Source organism: Seriola dumerili, unplaced genomic scaffold (genome assembly GCF_002260705.1).
Source record: "Seriola dumerili isolate Sdu_G_001 unplaced genomic scaffold, Sdu_1.0 BDQW01000807.1, whole genome shotgun sequence".
Lineage (NCBI taxonomy): Eukaryota > Metazoa > Chordata > Actinopteri > Carangiformes > Carangidae > Seriola > Seriola dumerili.
Genome location: NW_019175062.1, coordinates 2,934,558 through 2,956,962, shown reverse-complemented (window position 1 = coordinate 2,956,962; position 22,405 = coordinate 2,934,558). Strand labels below are relative to the sequence as shown.

The window sequence follows — 22,405 nt, the reverse complement described above, 5'->3', positions numbered from 1 at the left end:
CTGCAGTAAGAGTTGGCCATGTGTGTGTAGCTGCAGACTTGAGATAACTGCCTAGCTCGCAAATTTCCCTTCATGTATGTTGCCATCAAATTGTGATTTTCATACGAGTTAGCTGGAGACATCAGCCAGAGACAGAGTTTTAGTCCAACTCATGATGTTAATGTTAATCAGCCAACATTAGCCCTCTACAGCTGATAAACAATGCTGGTAATAGTGGACAGTCACTGGTAAAAATTAAAAATTTTCTTTTCTCTACTTCTGTCTGACGTGAAGGAACAATTGTTTCATAAAAAATTTACATGAATTTGAAGTGGTAAATCTGCTGTTATCACTGCCAGTTTGGAAAGCATGACAGGCATGGCAACAGCAGCTTAGGGTGGTGGTACTTGGCGAAGGGCCTATGGACTTGCAGTGTGTGTACATGCAGGGTATTGTACCTTTCCCTTCTCTGTGAGGATCTGTTTGTAGTGTAGCCATCCCTCCTTGCGAACATCACTGAAAGTGATGGTCCCCAGTTCAGAAGTGGAGTGGCGCTTAGACTGGGCCTCCTCCTGAGCTCGCAGGCTCTCCAGGGACTGAAACACAATGTAGGGATATTAAGGTATTCAAAGTGGACACTGTTTACTTGTTTGCTGGAAAGTCAACAAAACAGAAATAGAAAGTAAGTATAGGTACAGTACAGAACATTGAAAATACAGGCCAACATTAATGCAACAAAAGTCAGTTACCTGTGATCACTTAAACAAAAGTGATTGATACAATTGTGATTTCCAACCAAGACTAATTTCATGAACCATGTCTGATGCAACATGGCTCCACATGACTGATCATACAAAGTAAAAGACACTGCACAAAGTCAACCTCCACAAACAGCATCGAGGGAGAAAACCATTGCTCACAAATTGACACAAAACTGCAGACTAAACTTTTCCAAAGACATGAAAAGAGGCCTGATGAATGTTGGCAGCACATATTGTTCAGATGAAACCAAAATGAATTAGTCTGAATCTGATGTGGTGCAGCATGTTTGGTGTGGACCTGGCCAGGACTACCACAGTGACTGCACAGTGCTGACGTGCCGAAACATGGAGGTGGGAGTGTGCTGATATGGGGCTGCATGAGTGCACAAGGTCTAGGTGAGATGACATTTATAGATGGCACTATGAATGCAGGTATATACCCAAATACTTAATGAAAAGTCGACTCCCACTCTGAAGAAGACATGACAATGATCCCAAAAACAATCTGTAAAGAGGAATTCAGAGAAAAATATGACCAAGTCTGCCCCCTGACTTGATTCCAATAAAGGTTTTAAAGCAGAGAGTCGAGCAAAAAAAAGAGCATTTCTCTGCAAATTTGTGGTAGACAGGTATCATCCATGTACATGAGGATTGAATCTGCCATCAAAAATGAGGGCAGGCAGATCTACAAAATATTGAAAAAATTAAAGAATGGAATCTTACTAATGAAGGTGCACTGATTTTTATTGAAGTGGAGCTTTCTATATAGTTCACCAATTCAAACAATTCTGGTTTTCAAATGAATTTGAATGAATGAATTCATTCTTCTTTGGCTTCAGCTAAAAGCAAATAAAAATGACTAACATGGACAGAATTTGTAATTACTTAACATTTTAATGATATTCACCAGGAGTGTACCCAATTTAGCTGTAAGATGTACATGTGGTCAAGTCTAATAATTACAACAACTCACCCCATCAGTGAAAAAACTCTTGACCCTTTTTGGTAGTTTGCTGTGGAATAGAAAGAACACAAGTTACAACTACAGTATGTCTAGAGTGCAGACAGTGTCTGTGTTTGCAGAGATGATTACTGTGTCACTATTCAAAGAAGAACTAAGAAAAGCCAAGAAGTGAAAGAGACTTTACATTAATAATCTTAATGAAGCTACATCTACTGTGAAGTAAATCCACTTATAAATGATGTTCGTCAATGTAATGTAATATTGGGGTATGTAATGTATACAAGTATATTTCTGAGACTATATCAGGATGGGTGTCTGCGGGTCTACTGTCTGTTGGATCTCTGACTCATCTGTCTGATCGGCCCCAGTTTGTTCAGCTGGGGAGTTCCTTCTTTGATGTGGGTTTTCATAACACAGGAGCCTGTTCTGTTCCCATTTCTGTTCACTCGTAAACCTCAGATTTGAAGTACAACTCTAACTCTTGACACTTGCAGAAGTTCTCGGACGACTCTGCAGTGGTGGGGTATATTAAAGATGGGCAGTAGTTGGAGTATAGGGAACCAGCGGCTAACTTTGTGGAGTGGAGCAGCGGAAGCATCTGCTCCTCAATGTGGACAAAAAGAAGGAAATGGTGGTTGACTTTAGTCATGCAGCTAGTGCAGGCATGTTAGCAAAGTCAGGGACCTAGGTGTACAAATCCCTGGCATGTAATGAATGCAGCTTGTCTGAGTGTCGTCTAAGTTCTTAACTTACGAGAAGACACGACCTTCTTCCCTGAAGGTGTTGAGCCCCTCATCACAGGACTTGGATCTCTCGGTGGTGATGGCCAGCAGGTAAGAGGAGCGACGACCTTTAATACTGCCTGAAGAGACAAAAGACAAGTCAGAGAAGAAAAGAAAGGAGAATGACACAGAGGGTTAAAAACATGCAATGTATGGTAGTGATGTGAACAGACATGAAGATGAGTGATTGATTTGCTGTTTCAAACTGTGAGTGACTAATATAACATATAACATGGAGTTGTGTTGACTGGCAGTGAGGTTTGGCAGTATTTATTCAAACATACTGAAGAACATACTGTAATATTGGTTTAGCCCTGCCTAAAGCCTTTCAAAATTTAGATTGGGTGAGTGAGACTCACTGCAGTCCTGAGAATGAAGTCGGACAAACAAGGAGAAGGAGGAGAGGATGGGGGAGACAGAGGTGAAGGTGAGGGTGGCCATAGTGGAGGTCTGTGAACTGGACACCACAGAGCAGGCTGGTACATAGCAGACCTGTAGGTCAGTACTAGGACTGGTAGGTTCATCTGCAAGGCCATCATCACAGGAGGTGACAAGAGGGTGAGAGATGAGGGATTAAACACTGACAAGACAAAACAGAGTTTCCTAAGATCTACCTTGGAGGCTATCTATCTATCTATCTATCTATCTATCTATCTATCTATCTATCTATCTATCTATCTATCTATCTATCTATCTATCTATCTATCTGTCTACCTGTCTATCTGTCTGTCTGTCTGTCTGTCTGTCTGTCTGTCTGTCTGTCTGTCTATGTGTCCTAGTGAGGTACATATGGTCAGTGAGCTTCCTGTTTGACTTCTGTGATAAAACCATTCAAATTCTGCACTCACATCAAATCCTAAAGACCATGATTGTGAGCATCTGACAGTGAAAAATTGTCAATCAATCAGTCAGCTCAGAGATACTACATATTTCTAACAGCTACGGTATCTCTCACATGGTAAGAACAACTATAGAAAAAGGGGAGACAAAATGGCTGAAAACTCATATACTACATATACTGTACATTAAAACCCAATATTTACAATATTACAGTATCGCTGCCAATTGCTGCAACCATGTGGGTGCAGGAATAGACGCTGGGATCTGGTGTATTGCTAGCAAGCAGAGTCAGGGACCTAGGCGTATCAATAGCTGGCATCGTAGAGTCTAGTGATACGGAATGCCACTTCTCTGTTGAGGAAGGAAGTTGGTGCAGGAGGTGAGCAGGAACAACTAGATATAATTGAGCTGACCTCCACACACAGCACTGATTCTGGAGCCAACTTGTGGAGAGGGGCTGGATTCCTTTTCAAGAGTTGACCAGGGTGACAGGCACTGGGCAAGTGTTGGGGTATTGATTGATGTTTCTGCCTATGCACTAAACAGCAGTTCAGAGTATCCAGCCTTTTTCTCTGGGTGGGGTTCTGGAAAGCATACTAGTTAGGGACTAGTTCTGTTGGGGGACTTCAGCGCTCACAAACAAATGATTCTTGGTACAAGAACATCTTAGGCCAAAGATCAATGATCGATATGAGAGTGTCTGGTTTTTGAACCTCAGTGCTTCTCTGTTCAGTGAACTGTCTCACTAATGTCAGTTCCACATCAATAAAGTTTCCTCACAATAGCGTTCATTACATTCAGTGCATATACATAAACCCGACCAAGTAAGGGTATAGCAGCACAAGCTCTGTGTGTTCTGAAAGAGTTAAATTTTCATTTCTTAGACGAACTACTGTATATGTTATTTTTACAAATGACAAAATGTTTTGAGTGACATTCCTACCCAGATAGTTACAGTTCAGTTTGAACTTGCCTACATATTTTCTGTTTGTAGCAATATTGGTAGACCTCATCAGTTCTCCCATACTCCTTACCTTTCTCACCAGGCCTCAGTCTACTCTGATGTTAGCCTGCAAAACTGATATTATTTGGCCTGTTGGCTGAGCCTATAAAATTATTACTGTCTCCAGAGCAGCTGTTTCTGAGAAATTTGCATAACTAAAACAGTATAAAAATAATGGACAGATAAAGGTCTACAGAAAGACCAGATCAATCAGCGCTCATCAACACAATTTAAAACACCAGTTGGAAACACCAAACTGTTTGAAAACTAAATGTTCTGAGGGTACAATTATTATGTTGACATGTATATAACATACACCGACAGGTATGAACACAAAAAGGTGTAAAGGATAGAAACACTGAAAGAAAACATTTCTAAATGTTCACATAAATTAAGTGAAATGTTGAAGAGCTCTGTAGCAACAAACAACATATTAATACATACAAAATAAAACTATACTAAACGTGCCTGTTATGACTGCAAATGACACAAATATGTGTTTTGTGTAATTTTGAGAAAATGCAATCTCATCTGCAGGAAGACATTTTTGACTTTTACAGCACTTATAACAATAAATGTAAATTGTCTTATACTCCACTGCATTATCAGGCCATTTTGAGGTAGCTGTAAAAAGTCAGTTGCTACAGAGGAAAGCTCACTTACCTATGAAGGGAATAGAGGACAAAGAGTCATATGCATGCTGTGCCAGGCTACCATTGGTCCTGCGGTTGGAGCTAGGCCCCACAGAGATAGGAGAGAGGGTCCCTGGTGAAGGTGTCAAACCAGGGGGCTTGGGTGACTCCATATCTGTTGTGTAGTGGGGATGTCGAAGAGCATGAACGGGAGTCTGGCAGCCTGAAGGAGGCTTCTGCCTAAGGACCACATCTTGATTCAGTGAGATAGGAGAGATGACCACCCTGTCCTCTCCCAGGTGGGCTCTCTCCTCTTCTGACACAGACAGGGCTGGCGTGGACTGTGGCCTGGGTACCAACCTCCCCTCGCTGTCTGCAAGGCTGCTCCTGCGGCTGGGGCTCCAGTAGAGGTGGGGGCCGCTGTAGCTAGGCTCTCTGAAGGAGTGGGCCTGCTGGAGGAGGTGACCAGCTTTGTGGGAGAAAGTAGGACTGTAGCTTTTGTAGCTCACCAGCTCTTCCTCTTTTACACGTCTTGTTTGGGGTTCAGCTACCTGCTGACCTGACTGCCTGCCACTGGGAGGCACTGTGGAGGAAGTTGTGATGGGGGATGTCATTGTTTGGTGCTGATGCCCTGAGGCTTTCTGGTCTATCTGCTTGCTGGGTTTTGTTGTTGTCGTTTGGGAGTTTTGTGAATTGTGTTCATAGCATGGTAAGACCAGAGCAGAGGCTTGTGCCAGTGTTTCAACAGAACGCCCATAGTTGTGCTCGTATTCAGCGTAGGCTGCCAGTAGGCTGTCTGAGCACGACCTGCTTCCTGGTCCTGACACACCACCCCAACCACCTAGCCAATAGGAATCATGGGAAGCAGCAGCTGCCTGGTGGTGGTAGAGAAGGGTTTCTCTTCTCCGTTGCTCTGACGACGCTGTGGGGGCAGACATAGGTCCTGGGCCGAGCGCCAACCCCAGCCCCAGCTCTGTTAAACGTTCCTGAGAAATACTGCGGTGGCGTGGAGACATGCGCTCTGCAGCTTCAGCCTGGCTGTAGTACCACTCTGACAGAGCCTGGTGGCAGAGGGTGTCGGCATGGGCACGGGCAGAAGCCGGTAGGCTGCTTTTCCTTGGCGGAGGCAGTGTTGCAGAGGCAATGGCAGCATTGTGGTTAGAAAAGTGAAAGTCCAGCACATTGATGGCTGAAGAGGAGCGGCCACGGTGCTGTCCCAATGGGGTAAAGTGGCCTCTGGAATCCTCAGGACCCCCAGGCCAGCCGGATGTGAGGGTAGAAGCAGCAGACTGGTGGTTATCCAGTTGCGAGGTGGTGGGGCCAGATCGGCACTGCCAGTTGTCTAGGAGACTGTGGAGGTTGTGGCTGGGCTGGGGGGCTGTGGAGCTGGGCTTTGTGGAAGGGTAAGAGAGAGGCGGAGGCTCAGGGAGGTTCTGGGCCTCACCTGAATAAGGCTTGTTGCCTTTCAGGTAGGCATCCTGGGAGTATGCCTGAGGACAGGAGGGGTTAGGGCACAATGTAAAAAGGACAGAAAGGATAAAAGAACAGAGGTGGCAGGAACAGCTAGAGGGCAGATTGAGGCAGATAGAGCATGCACCATGTAACATTGTTTTTCTTTTTGTCCATAAAAGCTTAATCCTTATTGTACAACCAACACTGGAACTTTATTTCCTTTAATAAAGTTAAGGCAGTTATTACTGCATTGCAAGTGTATTACTTGTGTTCAATTTTTTGTCTGTTTTTATTTACCAAATACACATCTGTGAAATCCTTCATTAACTGCGGCAGCACATGTTTTCTATATGTTGAAATGACCCTGTGGTCTGGTTTATGCTGGACAAACAAAAAGAGCTTTAAAGAGTTGCATATCTGAATATAAGACTGCAATACATACACAAAACATGGATTATGCTGTTGGCTGACATTATGCACAGGTTAACAATGGCTCTGCAGCATCATTTAAGATCTCACCCTCTCCCATAGGTAAGGATATTAACTCACTGCCCTCCAGAGAGGCTTATTGGATTCACACACTGCATACAGCGGAACCCTTTGCCATAAATACTGAATTTGTCAGGTTCCCACTAATTTGTCACACTCAGTGACTCAGTCTGTATTTGTACTCTTTGTACTTTTATCTTTGGAACTTTAAGAGGTGACTGTGTCTTCTGTCTTGTTTCTGTCATGGTGTTAGCTCTCTGGCATAAATTAATTACGTAATTTGTCACTCTTTCTCTAAATTGTCACACTTGACAGATGTTTGTACTTGTACTTTTTGTACTTTTTATCCTCGTAAGGTGAGGTCTGTGTTCTGTTCTTGACATGGTGAGCAGGGGCACTTGGACAGTTGTGCCACTGAGACAGTAACTAGGGTAACTCATACCCCTTGGATTCATTATCTAATAGATAAGAAACCCTGTTCAACCAATTATCCAATGACAATTGTACACCTGGTTTAGGTTGACTATAATTGTTTGCCTCGTGTCATTGTCCACTTTCACTGATGAAGACACAGCAGTATCAAAACATTAGGCAGGTTGCACAATTAAAGGCTGTGAATTACGCTGTGCCTCTTGTCCTCTGGAAGTCTACCGCCATCGAGCTGAAAAAACACCTGGTTCAGCTGTATTTTGCTGGAAGAGGCTGTATTTATTATTATTATTTGATTACACAATAGTTGTTAGGAGACATTAAGTGTTGGTTTGGCTCTGCACATGAGATTTGTGGACTATAAAGGAAATATGTCCCCAACCTTATCCTTTAAAAGGTTGAATATAAGGTACTATTTAAGCTGACCAGAAAACTGTTAACCAACATTTGCATATATTAATTATTGGCTTGTGTATTAAAATAAAAAATAAAATAAAACCCCATTGTTTTTAATTTTATTGAGCTCTGTGTTGGTTGTTGCGTCGCCTCCCTTTAAGCATTCCTTTGAAACCATCTTTATGAACTAATTTGAATGTTTTCCCATTGATAATGGTAGAGTTCTTTTTTGTCCATGCATATTTCAAAATTTCTGAGATAAACTTCAATAAATGGATTATAACAGAGATACACAGCCCTTGCTATTACTTAAAAAGCCTAGATAACTGTTTTATAATTTATCAAGGTGAAAGAAGGAAAGAAGAGAAAATAGAAGAAAGATCATACTCACACTTACCAACTGCAACACATCCTCATCTTTTGGCATAATTGAGAGCTCCAGAATGTTTTCACTGTAAAAAAAAGAAAAAGAAAAAAGAAAGATAAAAAAAAACAAAACATGTAAGTACAAAATGAATAAGAGGTCAAATATGGGATTTATAAACACAAGTCTCCCACCTGTTTTGGATAAGTGCGATCACCTGAGAGTAGGTTTTCCCAAGAATGCTTTCCCCATTCACCTTCACCAACCTGTCCCCTGTGAGCACACACATGCACACACACACACACACACACACACACACACACACACACACACACACAAAATGCCAAAGGTTCTGTAATCATGCTTTCCATGTATGAAAAAACTTTAAATACTGAGTTAATCATTTGAATTCCCTAAACCTACTCTTCCAAAAGAGCACTTTCCTTTATTGATGTTCACTTCTAGTCTTTTTAGAAAAAGAGCAGTGAAAGACCATCAGCATTTGAGGTTGAGGAACATTTTATCCAGTTTTTCTCCCAAAAAAATCTTATCCACTAACAACTTACATTACTGACAACCATTTCCTAATTCATCTCCTTGGCTTCAGTTCCTTTTATTACATTATCAAAATCAACTGGCAGAGGTTTGAAACTTGCTCAGCATAACCAATGCATTATAATGAAACACATGTCCCCTAGAAGCTGTTCATCACTCGTAGCTAGTAGTTCTGACCAAAAATGAACAACCTTTTCTACTAATACTTTTGAGTTTGATACAAATCAAATGTACATATAATATAATTGCCATATACTTGCACGTTTTTCAGCCCTGCAACCCCCACTGAGCTAAACAGATTCAAAAAAGGACTCAAAAGGTCCCCAGCTGCATTACTGGGGAAGGTTGAGACACGCTCAACTTTATGTAAATATCCTGACACAGCGTGACATCTGCGATAGCCCATTGTGATCATGTTGATTTCATTCAGTGCAACCCGTGCAGTAGAGATGGCTAAGGTTTTTGGAGATGATAACACGGCTTAGAATTTTGAAACGGTCTCTCTTTCCTATTGCACAATGACACAAAGATTTTTGTCATTCACAATCATGTCGAAGGAATGCTAAAACAACTTCTCCCATGTTAGCCAGCTTCTCATCTAGATAGATAGATAGATAGATAGATAGATAGATAGATAGATAGATAGATAGATAGATAGATAGATAGATAGATAGATAGATAGACAGATAGATAGATAGATACTTTATTTATCCCCTAGGGGAAATTCATGTGCCCATTAGCTCATTGTTGATAATAATAGTAATAATAATAATAATAATAATAATAATAATAATAATAATAATAATAATAATAATAATAATAATAATAATAATAAAAACAGTTAATAATAAATAAACAATAATAATTAGATTAGTCCATATCCTTTGGCTGAGGTGTTGTATAGCCTGATGGCAGTGGGAATAAAGGATCTCCTGAACCTCTCTGTTTTGCAGCGCAGTGAGATGAGATTCTCTGTCCTTCCAGAATGTTGTGGTTGGTATTGTCCAAGATGGCCTCTATCTTACATTGCATGTGTCTCTCCACAACAGTCCTGAGTGACGCCAAACTCCTCTCAAGCACAGACCCAGCCTTTTTTTACCAGCTTGTCCAGTCTCTTTGTGTTCATGTCAGACATGCTGCTGCCCCAGCAGACTGCAGCATAAAAAAGTACACTGGCCACCACTGACTGATAAACATGTGCAGTATTTCACTGCAGACGTCAAAGAACCTGAGTCTCCTGAGGAAAAAGAGCTGGCTCTGCCCCTTCCGGTAGATGGCATCCATGTTCAGAGACCAATCTAGTTTACTGTCCAGGTGCACACCTAGGTATTTATAAGTGTGCAACACCTCACTGTCCTTCCCTCGAATGTTGACTGGCTGAAGGGGGGGCCTGGACCTCCGAAAGTAAAAGACTATCTCCTTGGTCTTGGAGATATTCATAAAGAGGCAGTTCTTGTCGCTCCATTCACCGAAGGCCATCGTCAGATCTCTCTAATCCTCTTCCTGCCTGTTCCTGATATGCGCCACATTAGCTGTGTCATCTGAGTATTTCTGGATGTGGCAGGACTCAGAGTTGTATTTAAAGTCCGCCGTATACAGGGGTGAACAGAAACAGAGCCAGAACAGTCCCCTGTGGAGCCCCAGTGCTGATCATGACTGTCCCTGAGAAACAGTTACCCAGCCTGACGTACTGTGGTGGTCTCGTCAGGTAATCCACAATCCAGGACATAAAGCAGGGATCCACCCCAATCCCTTCCAGCTTGTCTTTAAGAATGGGGGGTTGGATGGTGTTAAATGCACATTAGAAATAAAAGAACATAATCCTCATGTAACTACCAGGCTCATCCAAGTAAGAATGGGCCCAGTGGAGCATGTAGAGGACAGCATCATCCACTCCAACATGTTCTTTGTAGGCGAACTTTAGGGGGTCTAGTTGCATGTTCAACCTGTGGCCTCAGAAGGTGGAGAAGCAGCCGCTCCAGAGTCTTCATGATGTGTGATGTGAGGGCCACCGGTCTGTAGTCATTTATCTCAGCAGGTCACCCTACTTTAAGTACCGGAACAAGACATGATGTTTTCCACTGGACCAGGACCCTCCCTGTTTGTAGACTTAAGTTGAAGATCCTCTGGAGAGGCTCAGCCAGCTGGGCTGCACAGTCCTTTAACAGCCTCGGACACACACCATACGGGCCTGTTGCCTTTCCGGGGCATAGCCTCTTGAGCTCCGCCCTCACCTCCTCTGCTGAAAAGGACAGGAGACTTGACCCCAGTGTGGAGGAAGTTGTAGCTGCAGTGTCAGGTTGTTGAGGAGATGCTGTAGGAGAAGCTGCAGCTGAAGCAGTGGGAGAGAGAACAGGTGAGGCTGTGTCAAACCTGTTGTAGAACAGGTTGAACTCATTGGCCTTGTCCACATCACCTGATGTTGCCTGGCTGTTCTTCTCTTTATAGCCAGTGACGGTCCTCATCCCCTTCCATACCTCTCTGGTGTTGTTGTGCTGCAGCTTCCTCTCTACTTTCTTTTTGTAGTCCTCATTCACCTGCTTTAATCTCCTCTTCAGCTTATATTTCACACACCTGAGCTTCTCCCTGTCTCCATCTCTTGAGCCATTGACAGTTCACTTGAAGTGGGTGAGGAATTATTGAAATTGGTGTCTTTGCATAACACTAAAAGGGTGTGGATTTTTTTAACGCCATTAAATATGTTGTTGGTGTGAATGGGGGATTTTACAAGCTTCCAGCTGCTGTTACCGACAGCTCATCATCAATGCAAGGAAGACACACTGGATTCACCTGGCTCCTCCAACAAAGAGGCCTTGACTGTCCAATACTGTGCTCATCATACATCAGGTGTGTAATGTTTTCACATTATTATCATTATTATTATTACTATGAATCAGTTTTTATCTTTGGCTAAAAAATCCTCCAATCTCAATTGGGGGAACAGCAAAATTTATAGCCTTTTTGGATGAAGTGAGTACTGTTTAGGGGAGGTTTACAGATGCACACTGATATCACATAGATGAGCCATGGGAAGTGCTTGGAGAGGTTATTTGCGCAGTGCACTGAAATCCCAGTGTTTCTGGAGGACAACGTCCAATGTAATACAAGTGCTTACTGCAGTGAACTCTGGGATACAGATTTTTTCTTTGACATGGCCTTAAGTATTTGATTATGATAGAACGGAACAGTATCTTCTTACTTACACAATCTGGCCCTCTGGTAGTGAGGAAAAAAAATTTGTGGCCCTCTCTATCATGAAAGTTACCCTGCTTTAAGTTATATACTTGGGAGCCTAGATGAAGCATTTTAGACAAAAACTATGACAAATAATTCTTGCTGTTTATTGCTGTGAACACCCAGTAGTGTGTGTGTGTGTGTGTGTGTGTGTGTGTGTGTGTCTGTGTGTGTGCGTGTGTGTGTGTCTTCTACCTGTACAAAGTCCGGCTTGTTGGGCAGGGCCATTTTCTTTGACACTCTTCACAAAGATGGTGTCCATTGGCTCCAAACGAGACCACTGACAACATGCTTAAACACACACACACAGGCACATTCACATCCAAATTCAGAAAAAACTTTCCTAGATTGAGACTCTCAGCAAAACCTACAAAGTTGAATCAGCTCCATCTACATGTGCAAACAAAGGGTCCCCTTACACACACAGTATCAGCATTGTGCTTAATTTAACAGAATACAATAGATTCTAATTAGTCCCAAGGGTATGTAAATAAATGAAATGATTCATTCTACAAATCCAATGGCTAAACATCTGCGAACAATGTGTAACCAATTAAGTCAACAGGAAAATGAAACACTCACCAGTTCCGGTAGCATTTCCATTCTCTTCATCCTGTGCAAGAGACACCGAGCAGATGTTAAATTTTTTCTGTGCAAAGGAGGAGAGGACCACAGGGGGGCGCTTCTCACCTCACATTACACCCAACCCAGGTCTCCTTGACACCAGCTGACTTTGCTGCCACGACTGTAAATCAGTCGATTTACATTATGACTATCTGACTAACTCTCTAACTGTCTCATAAAGTGTCCTGTAAACTGTCCGTCTATCAGCCTGTCTGTCTGCCTGTGTCAGCTCATTCCTGACGTGGACACTCAAAGGGCACTTTGGATAAAGACTGAACTCTGCTGCCACACAGTGACCTCCGTCCAAGCCACAAATGCTACCATCCTGTCTACAGGAGCCATATTTGTGTGGAGCAGATGACTTGCAGGCTGATTGCAACACTTAAGCTGATACAGTTACCCCTGTATGATGTGTGTAGACTCTGATCTCTGATTCTTCTGACTGTTTTTTGACATAACAGCACAGACTGATTTTTCCATACATCATACACAGAACACAGACAGACATAAAAACTATGCTTAGAACTTTTCGGAACTTTAGAACTATGCTTAGAAGGTTTCGGTAACATTTTATTTGATCCTCAAGGTCATTTGTTGTTGTTGACAACAATCTACAAGATGTATCCAATTCCCAAATAATTTCCAATAACTACCCTGGACTATGCAATTTGGTGCTAATTACAGGGGAAATAGAGACAGTGTTCAGTTGGGACACTTACAGTTAATTCTGATTAATTGCCAGCAAAAGCAGAGAGTCTTGTAATCAATGTCCAGCAGGTCAGATGAGCATGCAAAAATGTGTCTATAGGCCAGCACACAATTCATGTGAATTATACATAAATAATAAATCAATATTTGCTTGGGTTTAAATGGAGCTTCTCTGTCAAATAAATTCCTATTTTCAGTATAATTTATACCAGTTACATGGTTCTCTGTTGAAACCTCCCTAGAACTTATTAGGAAAGGACAGACTGGCTCCAGGTCGAGGTCCCAAAGCAGAGAGCAAATCACTTACTTTGAGGCTGTGGAGGGAGGACTCTGGTGGGTAGACAATGAAGTGGCGCAGAGTAAAGCCGAATCCCTGTGAATTCTTCTGGAGTAAAATGGTACTTGGGCCCTGCCAGGACCCGCCCTCCACCTCACCCGATGATGGCGGCCAGCGCCTGTTCTCATTGGATGACACCACGCCATCTCTCAGCCCTTTAGCCTATTGAAAAGAGAAGATGGAGAAAATGTTTCAGTCAACATTGCTTAACTTTACTTTCCCTTTTGGAACATGGACAAAACTTTACCATGTGAATCATAAAGTACATCTCAAGTATCATTTTCAGGTGTCTCCACTGAACTTGTCTATGCGAGTGTGAATTTATCCACAGTTGAATAGATTTAAAGGAAGTCTGCAGGGGTGGGTGTCAGTGTGTGTGTTCCTTTCACTCAGGACTCTGCCCAGATTCGACCAGAGCAGAATTCCTTCAATGCCAGGAATTTCTCTGAGACTTCCTCTCTCCAAAAAGGAAGCTCTGTTTTCACCAACAACCTCAACTATAATCACATTTATTAACTGCATCCAACAATGGCAGAGTTAAAAATATATACCATCTATAAATAACAGTCATTAAACAACAGGAACTTATTAGGGCTCATAAACACAGATCGGGAAAATTAGATGAACAATAGACCTTCACAGAGAGAGACTAAAAACATCCACAAATAACTGTATGTGGTACAGGAGGTCCAACAAAGAAACACAGCGAGTGGACCTTCCAACAAAAGAAATGACTAACCTGCTAACCCACCTGATATTTAACCTTATGATGCAATACTGTGCAGGTCTGAAAAGATAGTCGATCAGCAAAGAAATGTGACTTCAGTGTTGTGCCTGAACTGAACCAAAAAGCTCTATTAGGAAAAAAAAGACTAGGCCGACACAGTATATGGACATAATCGTAATTACTTCAGACTTTAATTGTACAGCACTTTTCATACAGTGTAACACAAAGTGCTTTACAAAATAGAAGCAAACACACACACACACACACACACACACACACACACACACACACACACACACACAGAAGGAGACAGAGAGAGAGAGAGAGCACTAAGTGATAAAAAGAATAAAAAAAAAAATTAAGACAATAACAGGAAGTTAAGCAATGCTATCATGAATCTCATAAATTATAAACCTGAAATAATACTCCAGTTGTCGTTAGTGTGTTAAGTAATTCTTAAAAATCTGAGATAAAAGATGCCCATTGTTTGGGTGGTCTGTAAAGTGAGTGTGGTTGCTGTGCCGCCACCTTTTTTTACCTTTCCTGGAAGGAGTATGAAAAATTGTAGTTTGGTGGTGAGGCTTCAACAAGGGTAGCTTATTTCTATAGAGCGAGTTAGTTCTCAGTGGCAGTTACATTATACACTGTCTTGAAGGCATAATACACTGAAAGCTTGAAAAAGATTAAAGATCAAAAAGGCTTTTTTCCCACCAGACATAGCAGGTATAATACAGGTGTTGCAGCAGTGATAACTGTGTACATTGTTAGTTGGGTACATTGTTGTGCTAGATTCCTCATCATCTGACATCTCTGCAGGTGACATTTCATACAAGTTAATGGAAACAGAGGTAAGATGTTGTACATGTTTACCTACCCCTCCACATCTCTCTCTTTCACTCACACACTATCCTTACTAACCCACCCACTCAATGTGAAATGCCAACATGCTAGAGTATGTTTTATTGAACTGTGTGATTTTATTTGCCAGCTCTGTTTGTAAGTGTGCATACATGAACATTTATCTATGAGTTTAATTAATCAATACTGATATTGTCCTTGCATAAATAAAGGATTCCCCTTTGAACATTTTACAGTTTATGAATGAGAAATAGTATCAGTTTCACAGTTTCAGGGTATTGTTCATAATGCCTTACACTGAACAGAGCCAGAAGGCAGAATAAACAACACAGTACATACTATCACTTTAAAAAGTTTATAATTACATGTTTTCAGCCAGTTGTTTATTTACACATCCAGCAGAAAGACATTAGCTTTACCTTTCATTAAGAGTTCAACCAGTGAATGCAAGTCAAATATTCACTCCTCTTTTAGCTCTGTTTTGGTCTCCACCAACTCCTGAGAAAAAAGTCTGGCTCCTTAGCTGCTAAATGTTCCAGATTCTTATTAACTAGTTGGTAACCTTGTCTGTCAGGTAGGTCTGATGCTGTTGGCAACAAGGCTATTGAGCAGTGAGACTGAGCTTTCTGAAGCACTCAATCACTATGAAGCAACTGTTGAAAACGGTCTACTGTTTCAAGCGTCTCATATAATCAAAATAGGCAACAACTGTTGGCCAAATCCTTGGTATTGAACTTGTATGGATAATGAACAGTGGACAAAATACAGTAGACAGTACTGAAGATATCTTACTGCTGGATTATGATGACAGAGGAGACCGAAAACATAGTCGCCATGCACACTGACACGCACATCACATCATTATACACAAAAAAGCACTCAAACTCGACTAAGCCAGCTACACAAACAGGAAGCCTGTTCAGGAACTGGATGGTCAAGCCCTTGGGAAGCATGATTTGGGGAAACCTCCGCCTCTAAGAATAGTTCCAAGGAGAGCAAGGAGGGGACATACACTTTCCACAGAGAGAACTTATTAGTTTTGATCTTTTTTTTTTTATTATATGTTCAAACAAATAACAATAACCTCTATAAACAATTCTCAAATCACTGACATGCAGCGTTAGTTTGTGCTGTTGGCTTGCTTTCTAACCAGACCACCACTCAATATCAGTGTGTTGTTATATTAAATAGTTTTAAGGCTTTTACTTCACACTGACTTATTCAAACTTTTTAAAAGAGCCACTCTAATAGCATTACATAACATTTATTTTCATTACCATCAGCCTTCACAACACACAATGAATAACCTCAGATGATTCCAGCATGTGTGTATGTGTGTGTGTGTGTGTGAGTGAGGAGAGAGAGAGAGTGAAGGGGTGGGGCTTGTTGTTTTCTTAATTGGTTATATTTTGTGTTACACTGTATGAAAAATGCTTTTTATTGTTTTTATCACTTAGTGCTCTCTCCCTCTCTCTCTCTCTCCCTGTGAGTGTGTGTGTGTGAGAGAGAGAGAGACTGTCTGTGTGTGTATGTGTGTGTGTGTGTGTGTGTGTGTGTGTGTGTGTGTGTGTGTGTTAGTTGGGTACAATGTTGTGTTAAATTCCTCATCATCTGACATCTTTGCAGGTGACATTTCACACAAGTGTTTACCTCCCCCTCCATATCTCTCTATTTCACTCACTCACTCACTCACTCACTCACTCACTCACTGCGTATACAAACATCTTTCTATGATTTGCATTGAGTTATGCAAATGCCCTTGCATACATAAAGGATACCCCTTTTGTCAGAAAAAATATGACATTTTATATGAATTAGAAATAGTAATAATAAACTGCCAGAAATGTGAGAACTTACATTAGGTTAATTTAATACAACAAAAAAAAGTTACTACATTAATGGGAAAACAAGTCAAATATCATTTTGACATTTGCAAATTGCATGATGATTGTCCAACAACATCATCGTCCCTTGCACAACCCTATGTAGAGCTGTGCACAGAACATGGATTTACTCAGTCCCACTCACAAAAAACTACAACCGACTGTCTGTCATAGTAAGGCGACCGAGAACACTGTGAGAAATCCTGCCGCTTTGGTGGGCTGTCCAAAAATCCATGAAGTTTTTACCAGCCATCTCTCCCTGCCTGTCACACTGGGTACACATAGCTTCTGCTTGTTGTGGGACTATGCTCACTGGCCAATCATAATATGTAATCAACCCTGTTGTTATTTGAATCAATGGAGCTATATATATTGTTCAGTTATTTATTTGTCACAAAGTAATTAGCAATTGTAATATTTGCAGTGGGGCACCTTATACATGGCATCATTTAACAGTATTTAATAAATACTTTAAGAACCTCAGCTACCACCACAAATAGAATCGAATTCAGTGGGAAACACTGATGCATAACAATGAACACAGTTCACTACACTGAAAATCAATTAGTTTATTTCATATGCCATATTATCAAATAAATTAATGTCAATAAAATATTCTTATTAATGTGGCTTTCACAGCAGAAGTGACTTCTCACCTGCAATATAATCCACTTTTTCTTACTTTATCAGTATGCTCAGTATGTCCAAACACTAATATTTTTACCAACCGGCTGCTAAATTATAAATTATGAATGCTTTTGTCTCAGTCACTATTCACCACCATGATAAGTGTGTGGCCAGGTTCTGTTGTAAGGGACCCCTGGATTTGTTACTGCTGTTGGTTAAAAACTGCACCTGAACATCAGTACTTTGTTCATGCTGGGAATGAGGAGAGTTTGTCCAAACCTTCCTGAGTCCTAACCCAGACCCTCTCTTATACAAAACACAAACCATTGAAGGAACATTTATACACTGAAATACAGCCTGTACATTTAAATGTAAGCTTGTCTACCCAAATTGGACTTCCTTTACTTATTTAAACACAGGCTTACTTAGGCTACATGCTCACTGAGCAGAATTAAATGTTCTGCACATTCTACATTAAATGTGATGATCCCGAACACTCTGCAAAATTGTGCTCTTTCAAAGCATGGGCTTGTTGTGCTGTCTTAAATATAGCTCATCATAAACATGGGCCAGCAGCTGAATTAATTCACTAATTTTTTTGTTGAGTACTAAAATGATTTAGTAATTGTGCTCTTCTGACATTTAGACTACAGCAGAGTGAGCTGAACTGAGTGACACGATGCAAAAAGACACACATCCAGCCTGGATACACAGATCAGATAATACAAACTGACAGATACTTTGTGTGACAACACACACTCACACACAAAGCGCAGACAAGCTGGATAACTAAAAAACACACTCTGCCAGCAAACAAACATGCTACATGCAGTGTGTGTTGAAGCAGTGTGATCCTTGATGCATATCTAAACAGATGATGTAAAAGCACAACCACACACACACCCATGTCTGAATACTGTACACAAACAAGGCTTATATAAAGTTAAATGAATCTCAGTGCGTAGTGAGGGCATCAGCCTCATCTCCCTTCCCCTCTGCTAGTTAACAGGCCCCCTCAGTGCTACATTACATAATACCTAAAGGAGGCACAGAGACATAACATAACACACACACACACACTCAAATGAGTCAAACACCATGTGCTCAATCTCCCTCCAAACTGTAGGTGACAACAGGCTGGTAATACGCATTCTGTTCAGCTCCACTCTGCAGTACCTATGCTAACACACTGAAGTTCACAGCAAGGACTTTAACCTTCGCTCCCTCTGATAAAACGAGAATTTACAATTGTAGAAAAGGACATGGTCAATAATGGTGTCTTTCCTGTGCACTGAGCAGAGCAGACGGGAAAGGTTAAAGAAGGATGGTAGAAGAATAATCCCAGAGGAAATACACCTGTCCACAGTCATCAGATCAGACAGGAGATGAAGAGCCTTCAGATGATGACAGTCATGGCTGTTTTTAGAGCTTCAGTCAATCTACTATGTTCAAGGATGGAGCAATGGCAACATCCAAAGGTAGTCCAGTACAAAAAAAGAACAAAGCTGCCAAATTGGATTGATAGTTTCACTTGTTTCAATTTTTGTTTTACTTGAGTATTGGATCCTTCATTCCACAATTTGGTGTCCTGGCCCACAACTTTACAGTTTTTTCTCATCAACCTCGTTTCCAGCCACAGTAAGAAGCTGAGGAACAAATAAACCCAATGCATACTACTGCTCAGCAGAAAAAACAGAGCTAAAACAGAGGGAATATTGGGCTTTGATTCATCTGCTGGACACAAACACCACTCCACATGAATGATCTTGTTGATGGTCATGTTGCTCTGTGACTGCTAGATGTGGAAATAAGAAAAGGGTTAAGGTTAGTTCACCAGCAAGTTTGCCATATCAACATAAAAGGTCACGAGGTGTCAGTGTTTTGTTTGCAACGTGTTTCCGCTGAAAATAAGTGGCCAAAGCATTAGTTATTGCAGGTTTAAATTAATTAGGTCATCAAAAACATGACTCCAAATGAAATCTAATGTTGCTCTGGGTGGGCAAGATTTTTATATAGACAACTGATGCTGACACAATATATCAAATGTGTGATATTCGGCTGGTTGTGGCATTCTGTCCCCAAAACAAAAAAGAATGCAGAAAGGCCACGTTAATAACATCAATATCATCAATTCTTGGCCTGCTGATTCTGAAAGACTTTCATTAGTCTGGCTTTGAACACAGTGAGTTTAACAAACAGTGCCAAATTATGATCTAAAGCATGTTTCAGATTCCTTTTGAGCCTTACAAAAATGTCTTTGGGAAAATGTTGACTTGTATGTTGAAAGTAATCATGTATTGGCAGTTACAGCACAAAACTACCATCCACCCTCTTACCCAGGACAATCGATGGCGCTGTATGACCCTCTTGGAGCTCCGTCTTCTTGGTGATGCAATGAATGTCCGCCGGGGTGAGGCGCGAGGTGAACTATTCCTTAACACTGCCAGCCAGATACAGCGAGGTTCGGCATCACTGCAGTCCACCCCGACAGAACACTGAAATTGCCACTTGTGGCCTGATGGAGCTGGTGCAACACCCGACACCCTCAGCATACCTCCATATTAGTACCCACATGTACTGACTGTGCAATGAACATGAACTAACACACACCAGGGGTCACAAGACTTTGGACACCACAACTGATATATCCAGTCACTTTTGCACGATCTGCTTGATGCATCATAGCCAGAAGTGGCAACTGAGGATAAGTCAATTTTCCACTGACTTACAGTAAGGACACACTTCTACACAGAAGGTCAACTTCTCAAGTGTCTCACACAGACTACGGATTCAAAACACCTTCAGTGTATGAGGTGGTAATCCTTGAGTTGGATTTAACCAGAGCTTCATCATTCGTGTATATCTTCCACTCGGCAACTGACTGGTTGTGTTTTGTAGTGTCAAAGATAGACAGCCAAGCCATGAAGATCCTGTCAATAGCCAAGAAAAGCATCCAATTTCGGATTTGATTAAATTTAATCTGTCTTTATTTTGTCCAGTTTTCTAACATGTTGTCTCAAGATAGTCCTCATTTTTTTTTACCAATCTGAGTGTGACTTCAACAAATCTTGACTTCTTCTTGCATTTTCTCACCTTTCATTTAGTCCAATTCACAGTTCTAGATGAGATCTTCGGCTTTGGTAGCATCCTTGTGTTGAGAAACAGCATTGGTCCCAGTGAGACACTGTGACAACATTAGTTGACAGCTCTCTCTAATTTCAACTAGTTCTCTTCATATTTTTCAAAACAGAATTGTCTCCATGTCAGAAAAACCACACTCATTTCACTGCAGTAGTGGTTTGCTGCTGCCATGCAATTTGGCTTAAATTTAGGGCATGTCTCTGGACTTTGGAAACAAATCCATCGCGGACCAGATGAATTCTGCCCTGGACCAGTTGAGCTGAGAAGGCAGTTTGTAGTCAGTTTGTTGGAATTGGAAACAATCCTGTGCTGCTGCTGCTGATCCTGTGCGCCCCCCTCATACTGCCACTATAGTGAAGAATTGGCTGTGGCTAGCTATCTATATTGTGGTCTAAGTACAGTCTTCGCTGTTCTAAACACTGTCATGAAGCTCTCTCCTTTCAGTCTCTCTCTCTCAATAGTTTCTGTTTGCTGACATCCCCGCACTCTCTCTCTCTCTTTTTCTCTCTCACACTCACATGCCTCTCCTCCTTTAGCTACACAATCCAGCCCATTGGTAGAGCAGAGAGCAATGTTACTCTCTCTCTCCCCCTGTTCTGGGTCTCCCTGTCTCCTCCATTTAGACTCACAAGCCAGTGCCTGATGCTGATGTACTATAAACTATGGGGGCAAAGTGACTATATGATTATTAACTAATTTGTAGAACAACAGAAGAGTAATCAACAAAAACTGGTCAAGCAAGCAAACATTCATTGGTTCCAGTTTCTGAAATCTGACCATCTGCTGATTTTCTGTTTAATATTAGTGTAAAGCGAAATCTTCAGTTGGACACAACAAGCAATTTGAAGATATCTTATGTTCTGGAAACTTATGATGAGCATTTTACTTTTTTCTCTGTCCACACTCAACATGCTTGTCGATCAGGACCAGTGTATGTTTAAATATGGTGCCTTAAATAAATATTGTAGCCAGAAGCTGCTGCTGTGTTGTCGAACAGCCTTCCATTAGACAGGTAATTGCTAATTTACGCAGGAAGGTGACACCTTATCAATAAAATTTTACTCGAGCTTTTCATCCAGTTCTGTTGTATTGATGGGAATTATATCTTTTTTTGCACGATTGTTGTTTTAGTTTAAGATTCTGTTGTTTATTTTTTGTTACATGAATAAACCAAATCAAACCTTTCATTCAAAGAGTGAGATGATAAGACTGGAATCAGTTCCATATCTTTGTATTAAATTTGTTGCTGGAATTAGGACAGGATTAGCCTATTTTAAGCATAAAGTGTACAACCAACTCGTAATTGATTTTTGAGGCCAACACTTGAATTGATTTTATATTGATAAAAATATTATCTGGAGATAGTAATAACATTTTTACAAGGTTGTGTGATTTAACATTCTTGCTGATTTATATGACTAATAAAAAGAGAAAGCAGGGGCTTACCAGCTAGCCCAGCTCTCTCTCATTTTAGTCTGTGTGAGAGCTAGTATCAGCAGCAGTTGAGTCAAGTTGAGTCGAGTCTACAGGTTAGTACAGGGTTGTAGTACTGAACAGTCTCAGCAGTGAGTGCATCCAGCCATAGTAAAAACCCAGAGGGGGAAATGGTCAATTATGTGG

General features: G+C 41.2%; 1 protein-coding gene across 1 annotated transcript in view; it reads right to left on the bottom strand.

Annotated features, from left to right (window-relative positions):
- Positions 1-22,405, bottom strand: part of LOC111237078 (rho GTPase-activating protein 23-like) — a 59,211-nt gene that overhangs the window by 11,496 nt on the left and 25,310 nt on the right. Inside the window, exons 2-11 of the mRNA XM_022766036.1 lie at positions 13,520-13,711; positions 12,463-12,493; positions 12,076-12,171; positions 8,286-8,364; positions 8,125-8,179; positions 4,993-6,451; positions 2,846-3,010; positions 2,458-2,566; positions 1,714-1,753; positions 438-575 (exon numbers count right to left, since the gene is read on the bottom strand). Of these exons, the coding sequence (XP_022621757.1) occupies positions 438-575; positions 1,714-1,753; positions 2,458-2,566; positions 2,846-3,010; positions 4,993-6,451; positions 8,125-8,179; positions 8,286-8,364; positions 12,076-12,171; positions 12,463-12,493; positions 13,520-13,711 (2,364 nt within the window). The remainder of the gene's footprint in view (positions 1-437; positions 576-1,713; positions 1,754-2,457; positions 2,567-2,845; positions 3,011-4,992; positions 6,452-8,124; positions 8,180-8,285; positions 8,365-12,075; positions 12,172-12,462; positions 12,494-13,519; positions 13,712-22,405) is intronic.